This window comes from Prionailurus bengalensis, chromosome C1 (genome assembly GCF_016509475.1).
Source record: "Prionailurus bengalensis isolate Pbe53 chromosome C1, Fcat_Pben_1.1_paternal_pri, whole genome shotgun sequence".
Classification (NCBI taxonomy): domain Eukaryota; kingdom Metazoa; phylum Chordata; class Mammalia; order Carnivora; family Felidae; genus Prionailurus; species Prionailurus bengalensis.
Window position 1 is genome coordinate 68,985,174 of NC_057345.1, and position 25,210 is coordinate 69,010,383.

The 25,210-nt window shown below is 36.0% G+C and overlaps 1 protein-coding gene across 43 annotated transcripts in view; it reads left to right on the forward strand.

Annotated features, from left to right (window-relative positions):
• The window catches only part of ADGRL2 (adhesion G protein-coupled receptor L2), a 624,038-nt gene that overhangs the window by 520,801 nt on the left and 78,027 nt on the right, over positions 1–25,210 (forward strand). For all 43 annotated transcript variants that reach the window (XM_043575408.1, XM_043575393.1, XM_043575396.1 and 40 more), the window contains one exon: positions 17,761–17,974. In XM_043575408.1, coding sequence (XP_043431343.1) covers positions 17,761–17,974 — 214 coding nt within the window. The remainder of the gene's footprint in view (positions 1–17,760; positions 17,975–25,210) is intronic.

Consider the following 25,210-nt stretch of genomic DNA (forward strand, 5'->3'; position numbering starts at 1 on the left):
CATTTAAATGTCTGGGAAAAGTTTTTAGGGACTTAGGATTGCAGCGATCACCATGGTAAAATAGGCTTAAAGGGTGTTGAAGTAAAGTGGCTTGGAATTTCAAAAAATAACTACTGATAGTAGGACTTGACAGGGTACCATAGTATAGTGCGAGGAGGATTAAAGCCAGTCATCAGATTTCCTTTGCAGTAATGTAACCTTGGATCTATATCCCAGAGCCTCCATTTTCTGAGCTGTAAAATTAACATCACATCTATATTAAGTGTTTACTATAACCAGGCACTCTGCTAGATGCTTGGGACACAAATAGGAGTAAGTGTTCATGCCGTCAAGGAATTTGTAGTCTTAAAGGATAAACAGATAAACAGATGAGTTTGAAGCCATATGATAAGTGCAGAGAATGTCCACGGATGCCTTGTCAGATCATGACACAGGTTAGGAGGTGAAGTGGGATGGCATGGTTATATGGTCAGAGAAGACTCCTCAGAGGAGGTATTTCTGTTTCTAATGTTAAAAAGGGAGGAGTGAAAATTCACTATACAGCCAGTATACTCTGTGGATGCAGCAAGGTCATTGTGATAATTAAGTGAGATAATGTATACTGTGTCTAGAATATGTATGTAAGTTCTTGCAAGTCAGGGTCCTTTTTCCTGACCGGTCTACCAGTGTACTTTGCATGCACATGCATTTGCACGCGTGCGCGCACACACACACACACACACACACACACACAACTGGCAAATGAACTTTGTGGCCTCAAAGAAAGTATAGGGAAGAGAAATGGGAACAACATGGACTAGCTTATTTCTAATTACCTATAATTATGATTTCATAATCCGTAAATTATCTACATCTAATGAGTTATTCAATTATCTCTAGTTTATAATTTACTAGTTATGCTATTTCCTTAGTTCACTCCAGAGCCTGTGACTAGGTGTCATTTTAAGAGAAGCGTGTTGGCAAAATTGAGCACTTAGAGTTGCCAGGCACTGTTTGTGAATACATGTAGTAACTTCTTTAGCCCTCACGGAACCCTCTGAGACAGAAGAGCTATTATTATCTCAGTTTTGCAGATAGGGAAACTGAAGTACAGACTTTTCTATCTGAACAACATCATTCAACTAGTAAACAGGAGCCTAAGTTCAAATCTAGACAATCTGTGCTGGACTATACAGTACATCTGAAAAATAGCATATGATTAATAAGTTCCCAGAAGTCTTCTTGTTCCAGAAGACTAAAACTTTAAAGACAAATGTGCAGCCGACAGCTAGATTTTAAAGCACACAGGGAGCAAGCTCAGTTAGCCAGCCTGTGGGATGTAAGTGGATCCTTCTCTTACAAGTTAATATGGTTGACAGGCTTGCAGACGAATACTGTTGCAGAGCAGAAACTGAAGTCAGAAGTCCCCATCATCAGGGGGATGGAGAGAACATCTTACCAAAGGACAGGAATGGTTTTTTGTCTCTGCATTCTTGGGGCAGCCTCAGGAATATGGATGTCTGGCTCTACTCTTTGCCTGTTCAGTAAGACTCAGTGTATAAGAGTGGTGCCTGTGGAGCACTATGATACCCAGTGACCCCTCCTTTAATGATCTTGTTCCTTTATTAGTGTGATTTTGGGAGTCTTGTGAACATAAATTGTGTAAATGCAAAACTTGTCATCCCATCTCTCAACTAGGTGTGCCTTCTGTTAGGTTCTGATGGCTTTAAAACATATCTTCTGCTAGCAAAGACTGTAGGAGGAGGGAGCTCTTGAGCTCTAAAGAGGGGGTGGCCTGAGCATATAGGAAGGAATTCCAAAGTGGGGTGAATTGTATGAACAAAGTTACAAAGTCAGGAATGCACATACTAGATTTAAGACTCAATTCCATAGTGTAAACAGATTAACTTTGTACATTTTAATACATTATATGGAATATGTAAATTATTAGAATTTTCTACATGGCACCTTGATGTCACCAGTACTATTTGCTTCTTTCTTTTACATGAATAGTTAATTCCATAAAAACAGATTATTCATCCACCTTTCAGCATGTAAAGACTAACACAAACAACAGCGAACTGGCCACCCTGGGATGTACTTGGAGGAAGTCTGGATTGAGTTGCAGGACATTTGGAACAAACAACAAGAAGAAAGTATAGAGGCTCCTGGGTGGCTCAGTCGGTTGAGCGTCTGACTTCGGCTCAGGTCATGATCTCGCTGGGTTTGTGAGTTCGAGCCCCCGTCAGGCTCTGTGCTAACAGCTCAGAGCCTGGAGCCTCCTTCAGATTCTGTGTCTCCTCCTCTCCCTGCCCCTCCCATGCTCATGCTCTGTCTCTCTCTGTCTCTCAATAATAAATAAATGTTAAAAAAATAATTTTTATAAAACAGAAGAAAGTATAAGTTGGGAGAGGTGGGGAGTAGGAGAAACCCATGCAGTCTTTAGGAGACAGGTCCCTGCATGAACAAAATATTTCTTACTGTATAAATGTGCTCTGGCATGGATTTCCCAAGAAAAAAGTATCTCAGATGCAGTGAGGGAATTGTGATATAGGGAGGGAGGGACATATGCAGTGTGTTGGGAAAAACCACCAGGAGCTCCACGTTCACACAGGCATCTGGTGTGCACAGTCCAGTAACTCAGAACCAAGGAGGTCAAGGAGGCACTTTGATTGTCAGGGTGAGATATGGTATATTTTCAGATCATTCTCATAAAGGAGAACAGGATTTCTGTTAGCCTCTTAGGCTGAGTGTTTCTTTGTTCACCTGTTCACTTTAACCCAAGTTCTGCCTCTCGGTATCTCAGGGTTGGTGGCCAGTTTTCTTCAGTTCCCAGTTGGTTATGGTGATGGTCTCTGCTATGCCACAAAGGGTTTCTATTTCCTGGACTGTTTTTTACTCTGTGCATTTATCTCTCTTTATATGTTGAAGTAGATTTATAATTCTTTTGTACAATTTTCTGGGAATGCATTCCCAAAGTTTATTATTTATTATCTATAATACTTAGTGTTACTTATTATATTTATAATATTGTAATATTGTTGCTTAGGGTTGTATCCTATTCTGTTTCAGCAGTGTACTTTTACATCATTTCCCTAATTTTAGCCTTTGGTTTGTCTCAAATTTTTCATTATTATGAATATACAAATCTCTGTCAAATTTTTGGGTTCTTTTTAGAGTATGTTCTTACAAAAGGAATTTTATAAGGCTCCTTTTTAGAAAGATTATACCAGTTTGTAAAGCCTCAGAAGTATTATTAGGCTGTCTGTTTTATAATACTATAACAAGTCTGGTAATTTATAGGAGAAATTTTTAATTTTTTGCCTGTTTGCTTTTACCAATTAAATTCACCATTGTAAGTGTTTGATACTTACATTTATTTCATTTTTCTTTCTTTTTCTTTACCTGCTTTGAAGTCAATGCTTATGATTTATGTAAAGTATTTAACCTTTGATTATTTGCTTAGACAGTTTATCTTGGGAGATAAATTTTCTGAAACATTCCTGTTGTCATTATAAATCAGATTCACCTAAAGTTACTCTCATTTTCTGATAAGAAGCACTGCTTGTTTTTGAGATTCTTATCAAGCTCTTCTATTGTTTTTCTTTTTTCTTTTCTTTTCTTCTTCTTTTTTTTTTTTTTTTGCCTTGAATAGTAAGGGATTTTTTTTTTTTAATCTGGAAAAAACTCAGCTTCATAAGGGTGAAATTAGAAGTAGTTGAGGTTGTAAAGGGAAATAAACATTTTAAGTACCAGGGAAGGGGCAACAGAGTAGTACGCAAGGGCATAGCAACACTGGTTCAAACAGGGTTCCTAAGAGCCTTTTTCCTACAGTTCCTTATAATTCGTTAGAATGTCTGAGTCCAGAAGTCGGAACTGCTGTGTTGTCTGTGCACTGTCGGTACCCGTAGGGAGCAAGTGTGAAAGACAACAATGGGCTGTGTATGTAGGGGCAGGGCCTGTGCTGGTGGATCTGCTACCATGCTGTTCCTTAGTTCCCTTGATGTTTCGTTTGGCAGTTAAATAGGAGCAAAGATGTAATTTTACCTCTGCAGAAAAGTAGTAGTGTTTCTTTTTTAAGGCAACGTTTTATAACTTTACAATGTAAGATTAAACTTATCTCTCTCTGCCTCCTTGCCTCCCTCCCTGAGTGTTCTGGTGACCCATATTTGAGAACAGTTTGTGTGCTCTTTAAGAGTCATATGTTCTAATGACTGAGTTAGCCGGCAGTTTTGTGTGTTCTTTAAAACCTCGTCTTTCATTAAAAATTGAACAGACCTCAGCAGCCCAAAACAAAAATAACAGCACTGACACCAAGCATGAACTCAGCCGTACTGTCATTTAAGGAATTATTTGACAACCTTCAAAGCATTTGGGGAAGCGGTTTCCGTTTTAACTCATCACAGTTAGTAGAGGAGTGAGTACTTGCATTACTCATCTTTACTTCAAGGAGCACTTTTGCCACTGTGTGGGCCTTCTGTAGTTCGTAGAAGTAGCGGGATTGCCTGCAACCTGAGGGGTTGTTAGTTTCTTTGACTTACTCCAAAATAGTCTGATGGAGGAATTTGAATGTGCCGGAAACACAAATACATAATGGATGAATGAATGAACAATAAATGTATTTGGGTGAGGCTGCCAAAGATGTTAGTAAGAGATAATGTTAGAAATGCTGTTTTCCATTTAGTGGTGGTTTGATTATTTTGAGTTTGTGGGTTTAAAAAAAAGTTTTTTTTAATGTTTATTCTTGAGAGAGAGCCAGAGACAGAGCACGAGTGGGGGATGGGCAGAGAGAGAGGGAGACACAGAATCCAAATCAAGCTCCAGGCTCTGAGCTGTCAGCACAGAGCCCGATGTGGGGCTCGAACTCACAAACCATGAGATTATGAACTGAGCTGAAGTCAGACGCTTAACTGACTGAGCCCGCCACCCAGGCACCCTGTGTTTGTGTTTCAAAGCGAAGTTCACAAAATGGGCTCACTACTGCGTAATTTTCACTCATTATACCACCAGGATCTCCTAGTTTCACTCATTTTGTCATTTTGCACTTTTTAATTGGTCCAGGAGCATTCACTGAGAAAAGTAATAGCGTAATGGTACAGTGTTTACTGGAGTAATTTTATTTCTTATGTATCATTTTACCCACTTGATTACTTGTTTTCATAAGCTCCTTCTATCTTTTAGAAATGCATCTTTACCAATTGTTCATGAGATGCAAATAACCTTCAGTTACAAAGTCTTACATGTTAGTAGTGATAGTCCACAGTTTGGGTTAATGAAATTCATGTTTGTGGCATAATTTAGAATCAGATTTTAAGCATCATTAAAGAGAAAAAAGGAAATTTTAAAAATCAACTTTGGGGGCGCCTGGGTGGCGCAGTCGGTTAAGCGTCCGACTTCAGCCAGGTCACGATCTCGCGGTCCGGGAGTTCGAGCCCCGCGTCAGGCTCTGGGCTGATGGCTCAGAGCCTGGAGCCTGTTTCCGATTCTGTGTCTCCCTCTCTCTCTGCCCCTCCCCCGTTCATGCTCTGTCTCTCTCTGTCCCAAAAATAAATAAACGTTGAACAAAAAAATTAAAAAAAAAATCAACTTTGGTGTCATAGCTTTTTTGAGGTGGGAAGTTACTGCAGTAAGCATTCCGTGGAAGCCCCCAAGCCCCCTTGCAGGACTTTATTGGAAGATGCTTTCTCACTCCTAACCGAAAAGCCTTTCTATCATCTTCAATAGTATTGTGCTCGTAAAAAAAATAAATAAATGAAGTTCTAACTTTCAGAAGTCCTTTCAGGTTTTAGGAAAAGAAGAGTGCCTTTTGCGGCAGGTTGAGGAAAGACCTGAAATTTCTCCCTTTTTTTCAGTGGGAAACAGGTTAAACAGCTGACACTTTTTAAATGATTGAAGTGTTAGTGTGGGTGACAGTTTGTAAAAAGTCAAGATAAGAGTTGAGACTGGCTTCAGGCAGCGTTAATCTTTCCTAACTGAAGTGAGAAATAAATACTTCATGGGAATGTGTGTGGAGATACAATGCCTTTCTCTTCTAGGACACTTGTTTTAGTCAACAGTTAAATGTGATCACCTTTGGATGGTTGTTTGGGATTGAGAGAAATGAGTGGGTGGTTTCAGTGCAGTTTCAATGTAGTTAACTCAAATAAGTTTTAGAATTAGTATTAATTTGGCCTCCCTTACAGATACCTTTAATGAGGAAGCCAATTGTTACACAAGTAACTTCTCCACAACTTTATTGTTGTCCAATAAAGGTAATTGACATGGAAATCTTCTATCCATTTACATTGTTTCCCTCTTTGATTCAAGTTAAATGTACCTCCTCAAGAATGAAATTATGGCCGATAGTTTCTCCTGGGGTCTTTTTGGTATTTAAAAAAATATTGGTTGTTTTATGCTTAAATACATAAGACATTAACAAAAAGACTTAGAATCCACATTTTGACTATTTGATCTGGAGATCTAGCTGTGGAGTACTTTAAATGAGGGCTCTGCCCCCAACTAGTTTTATTTGTCAGATTAATACAGTGACAAGAAAGGAATAGAATCTTTTAGGTAGTATGGCTTTTTACCTAAGTCACTGGATGAAGGAACGAATCTCAGTTTTGCATTTCTGCTTCTTGTTTAACTGCTTTTAAGAACAAACACTCTGAGGTTAGGGTGGGGTTGCTAATGGAATTTATGATAACAGAAGAGTAGTGAAAGCAATAAAATTGTTAGAAAATTATATTAATCAATGTGGAAGTAGAAATAAACTATTGTGCCTGAGGAGATGATGAAATTGTTGTGCTGTTACTTATTCTGTGACTGTATCTCTGTTTTTTTGTTGTCAGTGAATAAATTATACAGAATTACTTAAGAATTTTAATTTGATAATGCAGTATGAATGACTTGAGAAATTGCATTTCTGATAGTAATTTCTTTTTTTCTTTATTAAAAATTTTTTTTAATGTTTATTATTTTTGAGAGAGAGAGACAGAGTGTGAGTGGGGGAAGGGCAGAGAGAGAGAGAGAGGGAGACACAGAATCCGAAGCAGGCTCCAGGCTCTGAGCTGTCAGCACAGAGCCCAGCGCTGGGCGCGAACCCACAAGCAGCAAGATCATGATGACCTGAGCCAAAGTCAGACGCTTTAACTGACTGAGCCACCCAGGCGCCCCTCTGAAAGTAACTTCTTAATGTTAAATTGGTTTCAACTAGTTACAAAAGATAATCAATGTAAAGAGTTTCCTATTTACTGGGGTAGAAAAAGGAGAGGGGTAAAGTTGTTATTCTGGTTTTGTAATCCTTTTTACATGACCAATGACCAGGATTCCTGGATGATTGTGAACTCCTGCAGATGTTTTGTCATTTAAGGGTACATTTCATAGTTTAGGCCCACTGATCTGGGGAAGATACCATGTTTGTTACATTTGTATTTTTTATTTCCTGGTATCTGAATTTTAAAACATTTTAACGTATATAAAAAAGATTTAATTGTGGTGAGTGGTTTTGGTTTTTTTTTTTGTTTTTTTTTTTACCTTATAAAAACATCTTTGTTTTAGTTTCTGGGTATATTTGACATCTTTTTGGTAAAAGGAATTAAAGCATAAAATCCAGCATAGAGTAAAATTAAGTAAAAGTCGAATGCCTGTGGTGTGTTATGCACTGTGCTGAAAACCAAGGATACAAAAGTAAATAGGCTTCACTTCTTTCTGTGGAGTAGCTCCAAGTTGAGTAGGGGAGGAGTATTAAGTAGAGACCTTTAGAAGCACGTTTCCTCCTCTGACAGAGGAGCTCATAATTGTTCATTTGCTTATTAGTTCATTCATATACCCATTTACTGAAGATATCTTTATTTCATGCCCTCTATAAGAGAGCACTGTAAATTGACTGTTAGGTTTGGGCATTATAATGATGGACTAGATAAATACGATACCTTTCCTCAAGAAGAACTCACTCCCCATGTAAATTACCCCAGGCATAGTGACCATTGTCATTTTTGTTCACTGTTCTATCCCAGTGTCTACAAGAGTGCTAAGCACATAGTAGGTGCTCAGTAAATATTTATTATTGGAAGAAAGAAAAATAGATGACCCAAAACCTGAGCTCATATTCTCCTTTGCCTGTTGTTGGAGAAGCCTTGATAGGGTTTTAGAGAGTAATTGTTGCCTAAGAGAAAAATGAGTAGAATATTCTATACAAAGGGAATAGTTTAAACATATGCATTGAGTAGTAACGGTAATATTGAAACTTAATACAAAATTCACTAATTTCTTTTAGAAGTAGATCAGAATTAAAGTATCCTGTATTTCTAAACATTGAAGAAGTTACACTTTTTGCTAAAACTATTAAAAGCATCTCTTTATGTGGCATATATTGTTTTTAATAGACGTGCTTATCAGGAATTTTTCTTTTGAGCTGTATTAAACTTTGATAGAATTATATAACTTCTAAATTGCTGTACTTTAATGGTACTTGTGAATTAATAATCAGTGGAAGAGAATTTACAAATTTTTAAGTGGGAGAGATCAATTTCTTTCTAATGGGGAATTTAATCCCAAAATGTTTGGACATACTTATAACGCATATTTTCTTTTTAAAATAGCCAGAGGATTTTCACAAGTGGTAATAATTTAAGCTAATAGCTGATGGCATTAGGAAGGTACTTTTACCTTTGAGTGTACAAAGTGTCCAGAATTTTGCTACTGTTAGCAAGCCTCAAAGATAAGTTATTTTTCCCTTTGGTTGTTTGTGTAATTGGATTTAATTGGGTAGTGTTTTTTCATCTTGCATTTATTTGTTGGGATTTTTTGTTTGTACTCCAATGTAAATCATAGTTTTTTGTATATAAATTGGGTATAAATAAGAAAACTATAAATATTCTTCTTAAATTTTTTTGTTTGAAATGCTTCATAATTTAAAATTTATTCAAAATTAAAAGCAAACAAACAAAAAACCCCCCACATCCTGTAAGCCAAGAATGACACAAGAATCTAAGGCATATCATTCATAAATGGTGAGATGATTATTTTGTAGTTTCATGGTCTTAAATTACTTGAACACTTTCTTTTACAAGAAAGAACTTGGTATTTCTGTAAGGATTAGATCTGTGTTTCATGCTAAGTTTACTTACACAAAAATTGCTACATTTTCAAGGCCAGTGTGCTTATGCTAGAAAATGACATTGCATTGCCTTATTTTCTTTATTCTTGGCATGAAAACAAGTTCAAAGATGAAAGTAGTTTTTGTTTGTTTGTTTTTACTCTCTGCGTGGCATAGTTTTAGGTTCCTCACATAAGACTGATAGGTTATGTTTATATATGTATATACATATGTGTATATATATGTCACATATATTATATTTATATATATTATATATACATACACAATATATACATGTAATGTTTATTTATTTTTGAGAGAGTGTGAGCAGGGAAGGGGCAGAGAGAAAGGGGGACAGAGGATCTGAAGCAGGCTCCAGGCTCTGTACCTACAGCAACAAGCCCGGTGTGGGGCTTGAACTCACAAATCGTGAGATCATGACCTTAGCTGAATTGAAGTCAGACGCTCAACCCACTGAGCCACCCAGGCACCCCAAAACAATTATATTTTAGTGAACGTACCAATATTAAATGTTATTAGATGTTCTAGGAGTTGATTGATAAAATTACTTCTTTCGTTTTTGATAAAATTATTTTGTAAGTGAACTAATAGAATAAAACAATAGAGTGTGACATTCTGTAAACTTAATGAAATGAGTTTTTGATACACTGCCTTTCCGTAGACAAAGAAGGTTTTAAATCTCATTTATTTATTTATTTTTAAAGTGAGCTGTGTACCCAACGTCAGCTTGAACTTACAACCCTGAGATCAAAGGTCTCAGGGTTTACTGACCTTTACTGACTGAGATAGCCAGGTGTCCCGACCAAGAAAAGTTTGATAGTTTTTGAGTTTTACAATTTTGTTTTAATGACCTCATGAGTTTTCAGAGAGAAAGGAAAATGTTATTAGTGAAATAATTTATCTTTTTGACTTAATTTTAATGTTTTCATCTAAGCTAAAATAAAATGAAAAAAAGTTTTCTGGAAGCTTATAAGCTGTAGTTCAGCCTGGTTGAAATCATGTCCCCTCTTCATTAAGTATTTTTCTCATTTCCATTTTAGGAAAAAAATCTCATTAACATATATAAACAGAAATAAATCAGATTTCAATATGCCAGCACTCGTAGTAGACTGTGGCTTGAGTTAATGTTTGAGTAGAGCTTGAAGTCACAGCCTCAGTCCCATCGAGGTCCCTGATAATCAGAAGGCATGGTGCTTACTGGGACCCTGGACCACATGAGCGGTAGTGTCCATGACAGGGTTTAGTTCAAAGTAATTAAGCAAAACAGTACCAGAAAAGTTGATGTTTTTATATTACAGCTTAATAAGAAGACTTTTATAGGAATGTATGATTTTACAGCCGCATGTATAAAGAGCAGGCTGAATGGAGACAATGTTAGAAAAGCCAAGTGTTCATGATCAAGTGCCTAACGTTTATGAGAAATACAAGCTTATGGACCAGAGTGTATTTGCATATACAGAGTAGTATATAGTCTCGCAAAAATGCTCAGATGATGCAGAATCCAGTAACAATTCTAATTCTGGTAGTACAAATTCCCATCTGATAGCAGTGCATCTGTTTATTAGGAATTACCCACTGAATGTGAATGATTTCAGTCCTAAGTCACTGCACCTGTTGCCGGGAGGTATTTATTCCAATCACTAGCCTAAAGCACAGAGAGTTATTGCTTGACATTTTATAGCTTGGGGGGAAAAAACCTGTCTTTTCAAAATCATTTGTTCAGAGTGGAGAAAATGGAGCAAAACAGTTCATTTTACTCTAAGCACCGCTATTTGGCGGTATTCACATTTGCACAGCACAAAGCTACAATATTGATTTTTTTTTTGCTCACAGGGCCTCCCACAAGTTTTTTCTTCGATTGTCAGGGTTGCAAGATGGATTGGATTACACTTTGCTTGTTGGGATGCTTCACCCCCCCCTTTGTTGAAATAGAAATAGATTGAAAATACAACTTAGAATACATGTCATAGGAATAGTGTGATTAAAGGACTTTAATTTGGGGAATTTCTTTGTGTTGATTATGTTGATTGAACAGTTTCATTGAAAGCTTGACAAACAGACACGCAATTTCCTTTCTTGATCTTCTTCCCCTAAGCCTAGAAAGCACCCAGTACATGCTACTAACTATGCTCCCCTGCAACAGGGGTCTGCAGACCTGCTGCTAATTGTTGTTATCATTTGAAGAGGCATTAAAGTAACACTTGAATATGAACCTGGGAGCTGCATTAACGTATGTCAAAACTGGATTTCATTCGTAGTGGATGGTATGATCATAGAAAAAGTAACTTTTCGGTGTCTCAGTTTCCTCCTTTATAAAATGTCTCAGTGTGTTTTTGTTTTTTGGGTTTTCTTGAAGATTTTAGTCAGTAAATATTTCTAAAGTCCTTAGAAGAATTTCTGGAGATGGGATTTCTGGGTAAAGAGGGCAGCAAATCCTCTCCCAAAACAGGTATAAAACTGAACAAAATTGTGAACAACTCTTGAGGGCTCTGGAAATTAACCAGAGCCAAATGAGAAATTGGGAAGCATTTATTTATGAAAAACTAGAATTTCTGGTATAAGCAGTGGAAGTTCAAAGCCTTCTAGCCTGGGGCTGCTCCTACCCTCCACCCTCCACTCCTTAGCTAAGTCTGTGTGGTGGTTTCATTAGGGCAGGGCTGGCCTTGAAGTTCATTCAGTGAGTGCTGCCAGAGAGAATTGGCTTGATTTGGAGTGGAGGATGGAAACCCGCGCCTGGCCATGTTGCCAATGAAAGTAGTAAACACTGTGGTGAACAGATGGGAAAGACTCCCAGCTCTGCTAGCCCGAGGTTGTGGTCCCTGTTGGGGAGACTGGAGGCCAGTCTGAAACAAAATCAGGACATCTTTGAAATGAAAAAAACAAAGTTCTCTGTGCATTCTTGACTAAGTGGGAAGCTACACACAGGTGCTGAAGAGACGTGAGAGAAGTTCACAGAAAGTAAATAACCAGGGCTGACTTGAAAACTGTCTGATGAACTTTGAACACTCTCCCTAACACACATGCAGCTCAATCAGCAGAGGGTGGAGGCCTTCTTATGGGTTCATACTGTTTGTGCCACGTCTCTTCCCAGTCATTGGCTGATCACTAAGCTATGCAGAGTCAGGAGTGATCCCTAGGAAGCCAGACTAGAAAATAAAAATGAGAATTGAAACAAGAACAGTGAGCAGAGCAGCAGCATACACTCTGGGGGAGGCAGATTCTGTAGATTAAATCCCGTCAAGATACTAAAAAGAAAATATCACAATAGCAGCAATTCTCAGGGGAAAGAAATCTGGGTATGCAGTTGTTAGCAGAATATTATTTAAAATGTCTACTTTCCAATAACAAAAAATATATAAGATATGCAGGGAAACAAGAAAATTGACCCATACTCAGGAGGAAAAGCATTCAGTAGAAACTACTGCTGATGTGGGCCCAGATGTTGGATTTAGCAGATAAAAATTTCAAAGTGGCTATTATGAATATGTTCAAAGATTAAAGTAAAACTACAACTATATTAGAGAATTAAGAGGAAATATGATGGCAGTGATTTAATAAATATGTGATCCCAATAGACAAATAACTATTTTAAAAAGGCCTTGGAGAAATTCTTGGCACATCTTACTTATTATATCAGTGTGTTGCAAATAAATTAACAATTTCCTCCCCAAATACCGAATTTTATCTGAACCCAGAGATTCTGAATCAGTAGGTCTGGATTAGGGCTTGAAGATCTGTCTTTCTAAAAACATTTACCAGATGACTCTGATACAAAATCATGTTTGGGAATCAATTATATAGTCCTGGCAAGTGACTTTGAAAAAAAAAATCCTAAAATATCCACTGGAAACACTTAAGAATTGCATCAGATACAAAGGAAAAAAGTGTGGTTAAGAAATAGTGACCATACCTGTGATTATTTCCATGATTCAATATAACAAGTTATTAACGTGTTATAAATAAGGGAATAAATAAATGTATTTAGAAATAAGAGTTGTACCATCTTTTCGTAACATTTTCTTAGTGAAAATGTTGAATTTTAGTAATTAATATTAATTGCAACAGTTGTATTTTATACTTTTCCAAACTTCGCAGTACCATTGTGAGTGGAAAAGGTTGAACCCAAAACCCTTGAAGTTTTCAGGGAAATAGTGTGAAGTGGCCAAAGAAGGCATGGCAATTTACAGTATGCAAATTTTTCTTTTGATCCCATAATTGCCCCATGTTTATTTTATCCCTTTCATTGTCTTTGATTAAAAGAGTTAATCTAGGAAGATGTCTGTCTGTGATTTGTCTGAACACTGCCTGCCTAGTTCATCACATGTGCTTTTGATAATTATCTTGATAGTACTGTATAATCCACGTGGCTCTGCCACAACACATCCAAGTTGCATTCTCCTGTATGTTTGTATTTTAAAGAAATAGAGCAAGGAATTTATTACTTAGTGATCACTTGAAAATGTCAGAATATCCTGTGTTACCTGATAAAAAGGAGCTTGACTATTTAGAATCACAGATTGGTGAATTGGTGAACTTTGAAATAACTGATTCTTCAGAAAAAGAAATTAAAACCTGGAAAGGTAAAATGACTTAGCCAAGTTCACAAGGCTGACCAACACACTTTAGTACTCAGTAATCTTTCCATATGTACATATTGAGCAGTGTAGACTATGCTCTCTTTGTATATGTGTCTTACACAACACTACATTTCCGAAAATATAATTTTCATCATGTGTATGTTTTGTGAACATTTCCTGTAGTTGTTTCCTGTCAAGTTGACTAACATTCATTGGTGGATTTCAGATTGCATGAAAACTTATAAAATTATCATCAACTAGGGGGCTTGAAAAGTCATACGGTACTTTTCTATTCATGACCTTTAATAAGAACACGGGCTCTGGAGTCTGACAACCGTGTGTGTTACATTCAAACCCTTAGTAATCCTGGAGAATCTGAATTTAACGTGTTAGTTTCATACTTTGTAAAGTTGTTCTTATAATAATAACCTACTCCATTGTTTTTTGTTGTTGATGATGTTGCTTAAAACAAAAAAAGTGATCCATATAAAGCATTTAACACAGTGTCAGAACATATTGATTGCTGTGTAAATGTTAACTGTTATAATACAGTAAAACCTTGGTTTGTAACTTGTTCTGTGAATGTTCTGTAAGGCGAGCAAGCATTTCTAATAAACTTTAACTTGATAAACAAGCGATGTCTTGCAATAAGAGTACATGTTGCTGACTGTTACAGGATCTCAGCTGAGCCAATGGTTCTTGAAATTCACTTTGATATACATACAAGTGCTTTGGATTACCAGCATGTTTCTGGAACAGATTACGCTTGCAAACCAAAGTTTTACGGGGATTTACTTTTCTGTCTTCTTATTTGAGTTTTTGTATTTCTGATTGGAAACACAGGGTTTAAACACGGAAGTTCATAAACATGTAATTCATCTGTCTTTGTGAGAAACACTAATGAACCCCAGTAGGACCTAGAAAATAATAAATTGTCAAAATGTAAATATTTTTCTTTTTTTGAGGATGACACATCATTTTCATTGATTGTAAATGGTTTATCTGTTTCTTAATGTTTACTATTTTTATTTTCATCATCAAAGGAAAATAGATATGACACACAAAAAATGCAATTCTATATGGTTTTAACAAATACTAGTCGATTTAGCTTTGGTTCAACAAATACTTACTGGAATTATGTATCTTGTACCCACCTAGGCATTGGAATTATAACTAAGAATGCTATCATCATAGTTAGCAAGGAAGATATAAATTAAAAAATGAATATGCATAGTACCATGGGGTAATAATAAGTACTTTAGTAAAGATGTGTATAAAGTTCAATGGAAACAGGGGAAAGAGCAAGACTTTATAAAGGAGAACACGTACGATGCAAAACCATAGACACTGTAGCATTGAATAAAGCAATATTCACTGTTAAGAACTCATTCAGTTCTGTGCATTGAAAGTATAAGTACCATGATCTCTCTTCTCCAGAAGATTCTATGTTAGAAATCTCAATTATTAAAATGTGTTGATTTTCCGTCTCTTTTTCCTTTTCTTTTTTCTTACTTTACCTGTTTGGATGATTGTACCTAAGGATTAAAAATCCTCTCCGAATTACCAAAACAGCAGGACACTCAACGACACAACTTCTTAAATATCTTTCAAAGGCAGGGGGAAATTCACTTAGAACCATAACTGTAATCCTGCAGATATCAACAACTACAAAAATTAAGGGCTTAATTTAAAAACCACAGTGCTTCATAATATCCTATATTTTTGACAAGTAGTGAAAGTTGTGAAATATGGCTCCAAGCCAGTCTTCTAATAATGTGCTCTAACATTCATAATATTTTCTAATAATATAAATTTATTCTCATTTATTAAGGAATTATAATTGCAAAGTATCTCTGCCTTTAAAATACTCTGTACTTCAAATTTTTTATGATGCTTGTTTGAATTTCCATTAAAAATTTCCACAGCTTTTGCTATTGAAATGAAGCTCTAAAGCATCTTTTCAATCAAAACAAATATAACAATATTAGTTTAAACTGAATTATTTGTATGGGCAGTACGGTACAGTATCAGGAAACAGAAGAAGCAATAATACGTGTAAAAGTTTATTTACTTATGAACTTTCACAAATAAACTTTGAGAGGTCGGCCTGTTTTACTGTCTGTCTTGACATTTGTCCAGCTCCATTTCTGTATTCCTTCTTCATTGCTGGTGTGCCTCCCACATACTTGTAATAACCTCATAAGACCATAAACCCTCTTAGTGAAAACCTCTGATGTTTGGGGTGTGGCGCAATCCTCTGAAGATTTCTATGCTCTAAATTATGCCTTTTTCTGCTCTCTTCATTCCAGTTACACCTTTAGTTTTCTCAGTAGAACTGAGAGCTTAGCCAAGTCTGAGAATTGGTGATTTTTAAGTCATATCAAAGTGTAACCCAGTCACCCTTCTGGAGGACTGTTTGAGTGTTAGAAAGAAGGTGCATGTTTTACCAGGTGATTTTATTACTTTGAATTAGTGAGAGGCATTGCACAATAACATTAAAGAGAACAGGTTTTGGCATTGCAGTGACCTGGACATGACCCAGTTTTTCAACTTGAAGTTTATAACTTGGAACTGTTTAGTTCTGAATGTTAGGGTGTTTTTTTTTCCCCCTATAAAAAGGCATATAGGGGATAGTTTATGTGATGCAGAGTAATTAATTAAAAGGATAGAGAGAAGGAAAAAAATACTGAAATTAGTGCTGGTCTTTTATAAGAGTAATGTGCGAGATGGTGACAGGTTAGAGAATTGAATTAAAAAACTTGAGTCCGCGTTGAAGTTTTTGAGAATGGTAGCTAACCCATAGGTAGAACACCCAACAGTGAAGGTGGACCTCTTGCTCACATAGCTCCTCCCAGCTGTTCTTGGCTTTCTTTCTGTGTGTTTACCCTTTGTCCTAGGCTGTGTTACTACTTCATGGGTCCAGTGGCTGAAAACTTAAAATTCTCATTTTTTATTCCATCTGGGAATCTTTTTTCAGCACTTACGAACGGTCGTTTTCTGCACTCTTCCTAATACACCACACTTGAATTCATATAGCACTTTTAATTATTGAGCAGGGGCGCCTGGGTGGCGCAGTCGGTTAAGCATCCGACTTCAGCCAGGTCACGATCTCGCGGCCCGTGAGTTCGAGCCCCGAGTCAGGCTCTGGGCTGATGGCTCAGAGCCTGGAGCCTGTTTCCGATTCTGTGTCTCCCTCTCTCTCTGCCCCTCCCCCATTCATGCTCTGTCTCTCTCTGTCCCAAAAATAAAAAATAAAAACGTTGAAAAAAAAAATTTAAAATTTAATTATTGAGCAGTATTATGTACATTATCTCATTTTAGAGTCACACAGGTAGGAAAAGTAACATCATACATGTTTCATCTCTGCTCTGTAGGCGACAAAAGTGAATCTTAGATAAATTTTGCCCTTCCCAGGTTATTTCAACTTGTCGGACTAGATTGGAGCAGCGCTGGCCCACTGCTGCGTGCTTCCATTTATACCAGTTTTAAATAAAGTGTCTATAAATCTAAATCAATTATTGTACCATAAGTGTATTACTATCATAGGATCTTAGTTTTTTTCTGGGGAGGGGGCTGCTAAGACAAATATTTTTTAAGATAATGCTAACAGCAATGAATATGTCTACATTAAATGAGAAAGTGAAGTCAGTGTATATCAGAGCTTCTATTCCACTGCCTAAATGAACATTGTTTCTTGATTAGTTGTTACATTCTCTATTTGTAAAACTTGTCATTTATAAGTCCATCAACTAAATTTGTCCTTTTTCTTTGGATTTACTCAAAAGAGCCACTTAGTTTCTTATTGTGAATAGATTATACGTGAATAGATTATACAGATAGTATTTGCTAGAGTAGTTTAAATTTTATTATACAGGTGAAGAGTCCAGCCAAAGATACATATTAAAAAAACTAAAAAATTCTTGACATATAGTAAAGAATCAAGGAGTTATTTAATAAATATATGGATGACTTAAAAAACATACTTTTGGTGACATCTCTTGAATATACACATGAATTGTATTACTTGAAAATGCCTCATTAAAATAATTTATTTCATACATGTCTTAATTTTAATTTTCTTTCTTTCTTTTTTTCACTTTTAAGGTTTCAGCAGAGCAGCTTTACCATTCGGGTTAGTTAGGCGAGAATTATCCTGTGAAGGTTATTCTATAGATCTGCGATGTCCAGGCAGCGATGTGATCATGATTGAGAGCGCTAACTATGGTCGGACAGATGACAAGATTTGTGATGCTGACCCATTTCAGATGGAGAATACAGATTGCTACCTCCCAGATGCCTTCAAAATTATGACTCAAAGGTAGATGCTTCTGTGTTATTATCCCGATTTAGCTACTACATCCAAAGTAGATGAATAGAGTCCGTTCTCAGCCCATTTATTAAACTGAGTGAGGGTTTTACCTACTATTGTTGATTTCTACTTTTAAGCTTTCAACATTTAAATCTCTGTATCATTTTTATATAGCTTAACTTAACAGAAAGAATATGCAATATGCATCTTTTGATTTTTATATATCATAATATACAGAGAAAAGAATATTTCAAATGTAATTTTGTTTTTTGGGCCTGTAGAGTTTTGAAATATTTTTTTAACAACAAGAATGTTTAACTGGGTCTTTGGCAATAGTTGGTCTTTAATTTTTTTTTAAGTTTATTTATTTATTGTGTGAGAGAGAAAGAGAGCGAGTATACACACCCACAAGTCGGGGAGAGGCAGGGAGTGATGGAGAAAAAGAGAATTCCAACACAGAGCGTGACTCGGGGCTCGATCTCACGAAACATGAGATCACGACCTGAGCAGAAATTAAGAGTGGGATGCTTAACTGACTGAGACACCCAGGTGCCCCAGGTCTTTAATTTTTTAATTAATATTTTTTACAGCAAAAATGGGCAGAGAAAGTACAGAGAGTTACTATGTCCCATTGCTACACAGGCACAACCTCCCCAGTTATCAACATCTTACATCACAGTGGTACATTTGTTATAATAGATGAACCCACACTGACACCTCATTATCACCCAAAGTTTATACTTCACATTAGGGTTTATTCTTGGTGAGGTGTATTCTATGGGTTTTCGCAAATTTATGATGGCACGTGTCCACCATTGTGGTATCAGGCAAAGTAGTTTTGCCATTGTAATAGGTGTATAGTGATATCTCATAGTTTTGATTTACATTTCCCTAATGACATTTCATATTGAACATCTTTTACTATGCTTACATATTTTCTGTTTGTCTTTATTGGTGAGGTGTTGTTCAGGTGTTCTGCTCATTTTCCAATTGGATTGTTCTTTTTTTTTTTTTTTTTTTTTCCTGAGAGAGAGGGTGCACGAGAGAGTGAGCAGGGGAGGGAAAGAGGGAGGAGAGAGAGAATCTTAAGCAGGTGCCAGGCCCAGCACAGGGACTGATGTGGGGTTCATCTCACAACTGTGAGATCATGACCGGAACCAAAAACGAGAGTTGGACGCTTAACCAACTGAGCCACCCAGACACCCCGTCCATTTTCTTATTGTTGAGTTTTAAGAGTTCTTTATGCATTTTAGGTAACAATTCTTAATCAGATAGGGCTTTTGCAAATATTTACTGTCAGTCTGTGGTTTATCTTCTCATTCTCTTGATCCTTAGCTTTAAAAAACAAACAAAATACAGCAGATTCAAGTTAAGAAAGCATATACTGGGCTTTCTCTCTTTCTCTCTCTCTCTACCCCCCCTTCATATATATATCTCATTGGTTAATACTGTGTTTTAGAAATGATGTGTTTGAATTATAAAATTTAAAATATATAAATGATACCTCTTCACAGGATAATTGCCTGCCTATCTCTAGATAGAATACCAAAACACTGCTGACAATAGGTATTGCCTTTCCTCTGCCTTAACACACAGCACATAACTCCTGGTCTCTCTCTTTTATTTTTACCTCACTTTTGCTACACTTGGCATCTTAATCAAAATTCTCTTACATATAAAATATTAAAATTGTGGTTAGTTATGGCCAAACTAGTACAATAGTATCCAGCAATTCTAGTTATTTGGAACATAGAGACTCTCTGAAGGAACATTTAAGTATCATAGAGTTTATTATACATTATTGCTTTTGTATTTTGTTTACTAGGAAAACCCTTCATCTTTCTATTCAAAGCTTTCACCCTCTTCTCCTGCCTCTTTCCCCACTCTGGACTCAATATTCTGTCTAGTTTTCTGGCTTATTTATTAGTCTACCTTAAAGTTGAATAGCAAATTTTCTAGACTGGGGTCTGGTCAGTGTAGGGAAAATGAAAATATCAAGGGGTGGTAAGAGATGATGAAGAAAAAAATGAAAAAACCATTTAACAAAAAATCCATGCCATAGTAAGATGGGTACAAATTGCTGTAAAATCTCTGATTTCACAGAGACTATGTATTAGCATATTTTTTTATTGATAGCACATTATGAGTAGTTTTTCATTAATGTTAATGCTGATCAAGATGTTTTTTAGAAACCAGAGAACATATACAATACTTTTGATAGATTTCCATCAAAATAGTTTTTATTTTTGGGGTGCCTGACTGGCTCAGTCAGTAGAGCATGGGACTCTTGATCTCAGAACTGTGACTTTGAGCTCCACATTGGGTATAGAGATTACTTAAAAAAATACGTAAAATCTTTTTTAAAAAGTTTCTATTTTTAGTTCTTAAAGTGTTGTTATTAAAAACTTAAGACAAAATCTTATTTGCATAAATGGCATTTGAGAAAGGTTTTTTAAATTTAAAACAAATTTCATTATGGATTATGCAGTATTTTGAATCAAAACGTAACTTACCTTCTTTGGAAGAATGGATTCTGTACTCCCCTAAAATTGTAACACAACAGTTTACATTACACATACTGTATCAAAAGTTGGGAACTGCCCATGCTAGAAAGACAATAAAGGCAGCCACTAATAATTGACTGTTTATCCATTCTTTATATTATTGAACTGTTTAATTTAATGATATTAGATGAGCATCTAGAAGTAGGCCAGAGAGAAATGGGAAGTAAAGAATTATTACATAAAATGACCTGATTTTACAAAATTGACAGGCAAAAAAGCAGTGGAGTTGGTACAAAGAGAGGGTCTGAAAAAGCTGGCCTTAAGGAATTATACATTGTTGGTCACTTATCTTTGTGGATTTATACATTTAAATACATAATTCAGTATCCAACAAGATATATGTCTTATCACATTTATATCTATTAAATATAATTACCTATTGTAGGAAATGTACAAGATAATATAGCAAGTTATTTTCATTGTTTCATGATGTTATAAAACCAGGACTGCATTTTTTATAATTCTTTTAAGTTTTTATTTACTTATTTTGATAGAGTGAGCAGAGGAGGGACAGAGAGAGAGGGGGGAGAGAGAGAATTCCAAACAGTCTCCACACTGTCAGCATGGGGCTGATGGTGGGCTTGAACCCACAAACTGCAAGTTATAATAGAGCTGAAACCAAGAGTCAGACACTTAACTGACTGAGCCACCCAGGAGCCCCAATAATACTTTTAAAAGGCACCAGAGTTTTGGGGTATTTAAGATCAGTGAAAGCATAGACTTATTCTCTGTAGCCTTGTTATCAAAATATCCAGTCTGTGATGTTTTAATGCAAATAAGGTGTTAATTCCAAAACTAGCTGTAGAAACCCCATTTTTAAATTGTATTATACTGGTAGCCTATAATTATTTAGTCAGCACAATGACAATTTAAACAAGAACACTTTTGGGGGCGCCTGGGTGGCTCAGCCGGTTGAGCGTCTGACTTGAGCTCAGGTCATGATCTCATGGCTCCTGAGTTCAAGCCCCACCTCAGGCTCTGTGCTGACAGCTCAGAGCCTGGAGCCTACTTCAGATTCTGTGTCTCCCCCTCTTTCTGTCCCTCCCCTGCTCGCTCTCTCTCTCTCTCTCTCTTTCTCTGCCCCTCCCCTGCTCTCTCTCTCAGAAATAAACATTAAAAAAATTTTTAAACAAGAACTGCTTAGTGACAATGAAGACAATATTAAGAGGACTTAAAATGAGTTTCATAGTGGTAGCTTATAAGAGTTCCATTCTATGAGTGTCAGAATATAAACCTTTAAGGAAGTCTGCCATATTTGGTACATAGTTTAAAATAGCTGGAAGAAAATATGTAGATAATATTTTTGCAGCTGAATTATTAATGAATAATTATTGAATATCTTATTTTTTAAGGAAGTGTAGGGTTTGAACTCTTGGCCCCAAGAGCAGAGTCTCATGCTCCAGACAGGCAGCCCATTTTATTTAAGTATATCCCTGTTTTTTTTTTAATTGAAAAATAATGTTCAGTATTCACAAATGAAGTAAGATTTATTTTTACCATACTCCTAATAATTTGGCAAATTACCTATTTATAATTGTCAGAAAATGTGATATTCAATAATGTAGGAAAAGGCATTTTTTTGGCTTTAAGAAAAAAACTTCTCTTTTGAAAGCTCAAATAAAAGCACTTGATGTTTTCTATTGAATTTCTAAAACACTGTGATGGAGATAAACACAATTTTCAATACCATTAATATATGTTTGTCCCCTTTCCTTACTGTCATCACTTCAACAGTTAAGAATCAAGTAAATAAATACACTTGTAATTCTGACTGTGGTGGTGGTAAAGTATTAATAATTGTTACTGATTCTTCATTTTCTATTTCCTGTTCATTTAAAAGTGTGAAACCAAGGCTCTGTCAGAAAGTGATAGTACACTTGTCTTATAAGTACACCAAATGGCTCACCCTAAAAAGTGAGAAAAGAACTTCTTCCCTAAAATGATTTTAATACTCTATAAAATAATCACCATTAGAGAGAGTATTTTTTAGCACTCTTTGAAGATAATATAGTGAGGTTCCTTAAAAAAAATGTGCAAGGGGTGCCTCGGTGGCTCACTAGGTTAAGCATCTGACTCTTGATATTGGCTCAGATCATGATTTCGTTGTTCGTAGGTTTGAGCCCTGCACTGGGCTTTGCACTGACAGTGTAGAGTCTGCTCGGGATTCTGTCTCTCTCCTCTCTTTCTGCCCCTACTCCCACCCATCTCAAAATAAATAAATAAACTTTAAAAAAATTTTTTAAAGAGTAAAAAATGTGCAATAGTTTTAGCACTTTGATTTCATTAAAGCAAAAAAGAAACAAACAAAAAAAAAACCTTACTACAACTCTGAAGTATTTGATGAATAAGTAAATTAGAGGTTGCTAACAATGTCGGGTTTTTGCAGCACTTAGGGACAATCTAGTTAGTGTCTTAAAGTGATGTGCTAAATTGTATCTGAGATCCTCTTGTAGTGTCATTTATGACTATTCTTTTGTTCAAGTTCTTCTCTCTGAGAGCCTGACCATTCTGATTAAGGTAGATTGATGCCGTTCGCTATGCTTTATAATATGCCCTTAAGTTTTGTACCACTTTGGTTTAGAGATCTGAAAGTAAATGTGTACTTCCCACTCCCCTCCCCCAATATTTAATGTTAGGGTAACATGCATGGGTAGGTGAGGTTTTACATGTAGAGTATGAGTTACAGAGTTAATTCATACTAGCAGATATGCACCAGTGTTCTTCTGTCAATAAATACAAAGAGGTTCTAAAAGTAATAATGTATTCCTCTCAAGATAGAATACATGCCTCAGGTTTTCCCTATGGTAGGAAAGGTATATTTTTTGCCATTGACTCGAAAATAAGCTGTTTTTGTATTGAAATTGACTAAGACAAAAAAGGACTGTCCTACAAGTGGAGAACTAGCTCGTTCCTTTAAAGTTTCTGGCCAAAATTTTAGCCCACATATAGATAGCAACTGGCTAGAACCTCATAGCAAAACTATGTTACGTTTCTGGGTTTTTTTTTTAAGTTTATTTATTTTGAGGGAAAAAGAGTGCACGGTTATTAAATAAAATTCAGTGTATTTTTGGTAGTTATACTACTCATATCAGTTTATTTGGGAACGAGTTTGCCTATAAATAAATGGTTCAGCAAGAGATTGCTTATACAGATTTGGTGCTCACAAGAGTGGTGAAGGAACATACAGATGAAGCAAACATTAATGTAAAGTTAAATTTGCCGGTGAATAGGTGATATCATTCACAGACATTATGTAGTTTGAGCATGCAAAAACTCTAGAGAACACCTGAATATAAGGGACAGAGGTAAAGTTGCCATCAAGGAAACCAGGACAGGCACAGAAAGATAACGTCTCATAAAGCCAATAGTAAAGTTAATAGCAGTCATAATAGTAAAATAATAGTGATGTATAAAAGATGTACACTTTTTTCCTTGTTGATATTGAAGGTTTTTTTCTGTCTAGATAGCCCAAATAAAAGAACATTTAGGCTTTTCATGATAGAGTTTCAGAATAGATATCAAGAAAATAGAATTCAGTCTTGCCTAGACCAGAAGAATTAAGTATTTCCCTAGTCACAGAACCAACAATGAATAAATACGTGGCCTAGATTTATAAAGTAGGTACACTATTCAGGGACTTATGTCTTAAAAGGAAAAACAAAAAATCTAGCTTCTAGAACTTGGGTATGGTTTCATTAAATTAAGCTAAGTCAGTAGGTGACAAAACTTATTTCAGAGCCTAGATCTTTTCCAACAAGGGTTGGGATGATGGAAGTAAGCTCAAATATATAGGAACCAGATCAATTTGTTCCTATCCTACATCCCATTCAGTACTTTCCATCCTTGAATTTCTCTTTTGTCAACCTATCAGTGTCCCACCCAACTCTTTACAAGCATAATCACGTTTTACTTAACATGTCAACCCAACAGCAGCTCAAGTGGTGACAGTTTCTTTTCCATGACTCATTACGTTACAGCAGATGTAGAGTGAGTCTGGAAATTTAGTGCATATTCACAGCGTGCCGTTAGAAGTAAGACCCCATGGAAAGGACCATGCCTGCCTTAGTTAGGAGTAACCATGAGGATCTCTCCCTCTGCCTTTCCACCTTTAATTCTTACTACTAGTCAAGGCACATAGACTTTCTTTGGGGGTGGGTGGTGGGGACATACATGATTGTTTAAAAGAGTTATTGAATAACATTGTTAGACTGCTGAGGAACTTGGGACTCATCATATTTTGGCTCTGTTTCTTTACATCCGGTAACAACTGTCATTGCAATCAGTAGATTTTGTTTACACGACAGCACATATATTCTCCTCACTGATTTAAAAAATATCCTTGAGAAGAAGTGGCAACATGATATGCCTTTTTTCACTTTGTGAACTTTTAAAAAGGTTGAATTATTTGCTATAAGGGCTGAAACTTCAATTCATTTAATACCTAGAATCTCATTAATATCTTCATGACATGAAAATTTATTATTAAATAATAATTAATAACTGATCTCATTAATTCTGCTATCTAGACTTTTAAAATACACTTCTGTTATTTTCAACTATACTGATAAGATATTGCGTATAAAATATTTAAAAGGTATATACACATAATCATACAAAACCTTCCTATGACAACTGATGAATATTGGAAGCTTCTCAGAATTTACCAAGAAAATCCACCAAA